Consider the following 7500-nt stretch of genomic DNA (forward strand, 5'->3'; position numbering starts at 1 on the left):
GCCAGAGCGTCGACGAGTCTCTCTCCGAGCTCGCCGAGCAGATGACCGTCGAGGACGGCGGCACCAAGGACGACGGTACAAAAAACATCTTTAAAAATAAGAAAAATCTGTAAAGATTTGAGTTAGATCCATTACACGTCACTCTGGGAACTCGTGGCCGTTTTTACCCTTTTTGTTTTCTTAATTTTGTGTAACTGGAAAGATTTTCTGAGCTTTTAGCGAACACCATCTTCATCTTCATCATCTTCATCTTTTTAGGGCATAACACACAACAACCTTTGACATAACGGGGACGTAAAATACGGCTGACTAATGGTTTTAAATGCTGCTAAAGACACACACAGAGGTGTCAGTACCGTGGTCGCTTCTAAATAATGAAGCAGAGAAGTTGGTGAAGGGAAAGAGATGAGGTCACTAACAGCTGTAATAGACTTCCTGTGAGTATCTCTCTCGAGTTATGGAACGGGAGTAAAAGCACACGCACACACACGCACACACACACACACACACAGCTAGAAGCTCTGCAAGTGAACAGGTAGTGTGTGTGTATAGCGCCCGTTGCATTAACACGCTGGCCGCTCTGTTTTGTAACGCTCGGTCGCCCCGCGGCGTGACAGACGCACGGCCGTGATTGGCCGCCACATGCTCGCCCGTCATCTACACGTCGTTTCTCATTTTAGTAATCTGGCTCGAAGAAGGAAGAAAACAACGTCAGAGATTTATCAGTAATAGATGTCAAAGGTCAGAAGCTCCCTGTGATCACGTCATCATGAAGCATCATGAAGGGTTTGTAATATTGATCACCACGCCCACATTGTCTGTGATTTAATGTGAATTGTTTAAATGAAGTACAGGTTTTATATACACTACCGTTCAAAAGTTTGGGATCACTTAGAAATGACTTTATTTTTCAAAGAAAAGCACTGTTTTTTCAATAAAGATAACATTAATCAGAAATACACTCTCTACATTGTTAATGTGGTAAATGACTATTCTAGGTGGAAACGTCTGGTTTCTAATGAAATATCTCCAGAGGTGTATAGAGGCCCATTTCATCATCACTCCAGTGTTCTAATGGTACATTGTGTTTGATCATCGCCTTAGAAGACTAATGTCTGATTAGAAAACCCTTGTGCAATTATGTTAGCACAGCTGAAAACAGTTATGCTGGTGATATAAGCTATACAACTGGCCTTCCTTTGAGCTTGAAGTTTGAAGAACAAAATTAATATTTCAAATATTAATCATTATTTCTAACCTTGTCAATATCTTGACTATATTTTATATTCATTTGATAAATGAAAGTGTGATTTTTCATGGAAGACACGAAATTGTCTGGGTGATCCCAAACTTTTGAACGGTAGACAATCTGGTGTTTTCCATGAAAACTCACTTATTTCTCAAAAGAATTCTAAAATTAATATAAAATCTAGTCCAGACATTGAAGAGGTTATAAATAATGATTATTATAATTATTATATTAAATATTAATGGAGTTCTTCTTGTGTCTCAAAGGAAGGCCAGTTCTATAGCTTCTCTCACCTGCATAACTGTTTTCAGCTGCGCTCACATAAAAAGGGATTTTAAGGGTTTTCTACCCCTCCGCTAGTCTTCTAAGGCGATAACACAATGTACCATCAGAACACTGGAGATGGGCCTCTACACACCTCTGTAGAGACTTCATTAACACCAGAGAATAGTCATTTACACATTAACTATGTAGAGAGTTTATGATTCATTTAATTTTATCTTCATTGGAAAAAAATAAGGACATTTCTATGTGACCGTAAACTTTTAAACTGTCGTGTACACCGTGGCTCCTGAACTCTGAAAAGTCGGATGCTGAAAAGGTTCCTCTCCTCCTCGTGGAAGCTTCTAGACTCGACATTTGTTTATCTCCTTCCATGATTCACGCTCAACTTGTCATCGTGGTACTGACGAGCGCCCCGAGGGCGGCGTGCTGCCGCGAGGCGGACGTGTGTGAACGCAGCCCAGACCGTCTGAAGAAGAGTTATCAGAGCAGGAAGATAAACACACGCCTCAGGAGATTTATGGCCCGTCGATTACAGACGAGACCGGGATGATTTAAGACCTTTTTCTCTCTCGCGAGGGTTCAGCAGCTGGACTCTGACAGCCGCTCTAAGTCGTAATATTTGCGCGTCCCTCTAGTGGGCCGCCAAGGCATTACAGGTGGGACACGGCCCTCTAGTGGGGCGCCAAGGCATTACAGGTGGGGAGCGGCCCTCTAGTGGGGCGGCCCTCTAGTGGGGCAACAAGGCATTACAGGTGGGGCGCGGCCCTCTAGTGGGGCGGCCCTCTAGTGGGGCAACAAGGCATTACAGGTGGGGCGCGGCCCTCTAGTGGGGCGGCCCTCTAGTCGGGCAACAAGGCATTACAGGTGGGGCGTGGCCCTCTAGTGGGGCGGCCCTCTAGTGGGCAACAAGGCATTACAGGTGGGGCGTGGCCCTCTGGTGGGCGGCCTCTGGTGGGGCAACAAGGCATTACAGGTGGGCGTGGCCCTCTAGTGGGGCAACAAGGCATTACAGGTGGGCGGCCCTCTGGTGGGGCGGCCTCTGGTGGGGCAACAAGGCATTACAGGTGGGCGGCCCTCTGGTGGGGCAACAAGGCATTACAGGTGGGCGGCCCTCTGGTGGGGCAACAAGGCATTACAGGTGGGCGGCCCTCTGGTGGGGCAACAAGGCATTACAGGTGGGCGGCCCTCTGGTGGGGCAACAAGGCATTACAGGTGGGCGTGGCCCTCTGGTGGGGCAACAAGGCATTACAGGTGGGGCGGCCCTCTGGTGGGGCAACAAGGCATTACAGGTGGGCGTGGCCCTCTGGTGGGGCAACAAGGCATTACAGGTGGGCGCGGCCCTCTGGTGGGGCAACAAGGCATTACAGGTGGGCGTGCCCTCTAGTGGGGCAACAAGGCATTACAGGTGGGCGGCCCTCTGGTGGGGCAACAAGGCATTACAGGTGGGCGCGGCCCTCTGGTGGGGCAACAAGGCATTACAGGTGGGGCGCGGCCCTCTGGTGGGGCAACAAGGCATTACAGGTGGGCGCGGCCCTCTGGTGGGCGCCAAGGCATTACAGGTGGGCGGCCCTCTGGTGGGGCAACAAGGCATTACAGGTGGGCGTGGCCTCTGGTGGCCCTCTGGTGGGGCAACAAGGCATTACAGGTGGGCGTGGCCCTCTGGTGGGCGCCAAGGCATTACAGGTGGGGCGGCCCTCTGGTGGGCGCCAAGGCATTACAGGTGGGCGCGGCCCTCTGGTGGGCGCCAAGGCATTACAGGTGGGGGCGCGGCCCTCTGGTGGGGCAACAAGGCATTACAGGTGGGCGCGGCCCTCTGGTGGGGCAACAAGGCATTACAGGTGGGACGGCCCTCTGGTGGGGCAACAAGGCATTACAGGTGGGGCGGCCTCTAGGGGGCGGCCCTCTGGTGGGCAACAAGGCATTACAGGTGGGCGCGGCCCTCTGGTGGGGCGGCCCTCTGGTGGGGCAACAAGGCATTACAGGTGGGCGTGGCCTCTAGTGGGGCAACAAGGCATTACAGGTGGGCGCGCCCTCTGGTGGGGCGGCCTCTAGTGGGGCAACAAGGCATTACAGGTGGGGCGCGGCCCCTCTGGTGGGGCAACAAGGCATTACAGGTGGGCGTGGCCCTCTGGTGGGGCAACAAGGCATTACAGGTGGGCGGCCCTCTGGTGGGCAACAAGGCATTACAGGTGGGGCGGCCCTCTGGTGGGGCAACAAGGCATTACAGGTGGGCGGGCCCTCTGGTGGGCAACAAGGCATTACAGGTGGGCGGCCCTCTGGTGGGGCAACAAGGCATTACAGGTGGGCGTGGCCCTCTGGTGGGGCAACAAGGCATTACAGGTGGGCGCGGCCCTCTGGTGGGGCAACAAGGCATTACAGGTGGGCGTGGCCCTCTGGTGGGGCAACAAGGCATTACAGGTGGGGCGGCCCTCTGGTGGGGCAACAAGGCATTACAGGTGGGCGGCCCTCTGGTGGGGCAACAAGGCATTACAGGTGGGCGGGCCCTCTGGTGGGGCAACAAGGCATTACAGGTGGGCGGCCCTCTGGTGGGGCAACAAGGCATTACAGGTGGGCGGCCCTCTGGTGGGCGCCAAGGCATTACAGGTGGGCGCGCCCTCTGGTGGGGCAACAAGGCATTACAGGTGGGCGGCCCTCTGGTGGGCAACAAGGCATTACAGGTGGCGGCCCTCTGGTGGGGCAACAAGGCATTACAGGTGGGCGGGCCCTCTGGTGGGCGCCAAGGCATTACAGGTGGGGCGGCCCTCTGGTGGGGCAACAAGGCATTACAGGTGGGCGCGGCCCTCTGGTGGGGCAACAAGGCATTACAGGTGGGCGTGGCCCTCTGGTGGGGCAACAAGGCATTACAGGTGGGCGGCCCTCTGGTGGGCGCCAAGGCATTACAGGTGGGCGGCCCTCTGGTGGGGCAACAAGGCATTACAGGTGGGGCGGCCCTCTGGTGGGGCAACAAGGCATTACAGGTGGGCGGCCCTCTGGTGGGCGCCAAGGCATTACAGGTGGGGCGGCCCTCTGGTGGGGCAACAAGGCATTACAGGTGGGGCGGCCCTCTGGTGGGGCAACAAGGCATTACAGGTGGGCGCGGCCCTCTGGTGGGGCAACAAGGCATTACAGGTGGGCGCGGCCCTCTGGTGGGCGCCAAGGCATTACAGGTGGGCGGCCCTCTGGTGGGGCAACAAGGCATTACAGGTGGGCGCGGCCCTCTGGTGGGGCAACAAGGCATTACAGGTGGGGCGCGGCCCTCTAGTGGGGCACCAGGGCATTACAGGTGGGGCGCGGCCCTCTGGTGGGGCGCCAAGGCATTACAGGTGGGGCGCGGCCCTCTGGTGGGGCAACAAGGCATTACAGGTGGGCGCGGCCCTCTGGTGGGCGCCAAGGCATTACAGGTGGGCGTGGCCCTCTGGTGGGCGCCAAGGCATTACAGGTGGGCGCGGCCCTCTGGTGGGCGCCAAGGCATTACAGGTGGGCGGCCCTCTGGTGGGGCAACAAGGCATTACAGGTGGGGCGGCCCTCTGGTGGGGCAACAAGGCATTACAGGTGGGCGCGGCCCTCTGGTGGGGCAACAAGGCATTACAGGTGGGCGGCCCTCTGGTGGGGCAACAAGGCATTACAGGTGGGCGCCCTCTGGTGGGCCTCTAGTGGGCAACAAGGCATTACAGGTGGGCGCGGCCCTCTGGTGGGGCAACAAGGCATTACAGGTGGGGCGGCCTCTGGTGGGCAACAAGGCATTACAGGTGGCGGCCCTCTGGTGGGGCAACAAGGCATTACAGGTGGGCGCGGCCCTCTGGTGGGCGGCATTACAGGTGGTGGCCCTCTGGTGGGGCAACAAGGCATTACAGGTGGGGCGGGCCCTCTGGTGGGGCAACAAGGCATTACAGGTGGGGCGCCCTGGCCCTCTGGTGGGCAACAAGGCATTACAGGTGGGGCGTGGGCCCTCTGGTGGGGCAACAAGGCATTACAGGTGGGCGCGGCCCTCTGGTGCCCTCTGTGGGGCAACAAGGCATTACAGGTGGGCGCGGCCCTCTGGTGGCGGCCTCTGGGGCAACAAGGCATTACAGGTGGGCGGCCCTCTGGTGGGCAACAAGGCATTACAGGTGGGGCGCGGCCCTCTGGTGGGCAACAAGGCATTACAGGTGGCGGCCCTCTGGTGGGGCAACAAGGCATTACAGGTGGGGCGGCCCTCTGGTGGGGCAACAAGGCATTACAGGTGGGCGGCCCTCTGGTGGGGCAACAAGGCATTACAGGTGGGGCGGCCCTCTGGTGGGGCAACAAGGCATTACAGGTGGGCGCGGCCCTCTGGTGGGGCAACAAGGCATTACAGGTGGGCGGCCTCTGGTGGGGCGACCCTCTGGTGGGCAACAAGGCATTACAGGTGGGCGCGGCCCTCTAGTGGGCGCAACAAGGCATTACAGGTGGGCGCGGCCCTCTAGTGGGGCAACAAGGCATTACAGGTGGGGCGGCCCTCTGGTGGGGCAACAAGGCATTACAGGTGGGCGTGCCCTCTGGTGGGCGCCAAGGCATTACAGGTGGGCGGCCCTCTGGTGGTGGGGCAACAAGGCATTACAGGTGGGCGCGGCCCTCTGGTGGGGCAACAAGGCATTACAGGTGGGCGGCCCTCTGGTGGGCAACAAGGCATTACAGGTGGGCGTGGCCTCTGGTGGGGCAACAAGGCATTACAGGTGGGCGCGGCCCTCTGGTGGGGCAACAAGGCATTACAGGTGGGCGCGGCCCTCTAGTGGGGCAACAAGGCATTACAGGTGGGGCGGCCCTCTGGTGGGGCAACAAGGCATTACAGGTGGGCGGCCCTCTGGTGGGGCAACAAGGCATTACAGGTGGGCGTGGCCTCTGGTGGGGCAACAAGGCATTACAGGTGGGGCGGCCCTCTGGTGGGGCAACAAGGCATTACAGGTGGGCGCGGCCCTCTGGTGGGGCAACAAGGCATTACAGGTGGGCGCGGCCCTCTGGTGGGCGCCAAGGCATTACAGGTGGGCGCGGCCCTCTGGTGGGCGCAACAAGGCATTACAGGTGGGCGCGGCCTCTGGTGGGGCAACAAGGCATTACAGGTGGGCGGCCCTCTGGTGGGCGCAACAAGGCATTACAGGTGGGCGTGCCCTCTGGTGGGGCAACAAGGCATTACAGGTGGGCGCGCCCTCTGGTGGGGCAACAAGGCATTACAGGTGGGCGCGGCCCTCTGGTGGGCGCCAAGGCATTACAGGTGGGCGCGGCCCTCTGGTGGGGCAACAAGGCATTACAGGTGGGCGGCCCTCTGTGGGGCGCCAAGGCATTACAGGTGGGCGCGGCCCTCTGGTGGGCGCCAAGGCATTACAGGTGGGCGTGCCTCTGGTGGGCCAAGGCATTACAGGTGGGGCAACAAGGCATTACAGGTGGGCGGCCCTCTAGTGGGGCCAAGGCATTACAGGTGGCGCGCCCTCTGGTGGGCGCCAAGGCATTACAGGTGGGCGGCCCTCTGGTGGGCGCCAAGGCATTACAGGTGGGCGGCCCTCTGGTGGGGCAACAAGGCATTACAGGTGGGCGCGGCCTCTGGTGGGCGCCAAGGCATTACAGGTGGGACGGCCCTCTAGTGGGGCAACAAGGCATTACAGGTGGGCGGCCCTCTGGTGGGCGCCAAGGCATTACAGGTGGGCGCGGCCTCTAGTGGGGCAACAAGGCATTACAGGTGGGCGCGGCCCTCTGGTGGGGCAACAAGGCATTACAGGTGGGCGGCCTCTGGTGGGCGCCAAGGCATTACAGGTGGGGCCCTCTAGTGGGGCAACAAGGCATTACAGGTGGGGCGGCCTCTGGTGGGCGCAAGGCATTACAGGTGGGGCGCGGCCCTCTAGTGGGGCAACAAGGCATTACAGGTGGGGCGCGGCCCTCTGGGCAACAAGGCATTACAGGTGGGCGCGGCCTCTAGTGGGGCAACAAGGCATTACAGGTGGGGCGGCCCTCTG

The 7500-nt window shown here is 59.1% G+C and overlaps 1 protein-coding gene across 1 annotated transcript in view; it reads left to right on the forward strand.

Moving 5' to 3' along the window:
• Positions 1–7500, forward strand: part of cdk17 (cyclin dependent kinase 17) — a 33594-nt gene that overhangs the window by 12854 nt on the left and 13240 nt on the right. The window contains exon 2 of the mRNA XM_056425490.1: positions 1–75. This exon is cut by the window's left edge and continues 70 nt beyond it. Coding sequence (XP_056281465.1) covers positions 1–75 — 75 coding nt within the window. The remainder of the gene's footprint in view (positions 76–7500) is intronic.

Source organism: Pseudoliparis swirei, chromosome 10, assembly GCF_029220125.1.
Source record: "Pseudoliparis swirei isolate HS2019 ecotype Mariana Trench chromosome 10, NWPU_hadal_v1, whole genome shotgun sequence".
NCBI classification, from domain to species: domain Eukaryota; kingdom Metazoa; phylum Chordata; class Actinopteri; order Perciformes; family Liparidae; genus Pseudoliparis; species Pseudoliparis swirei.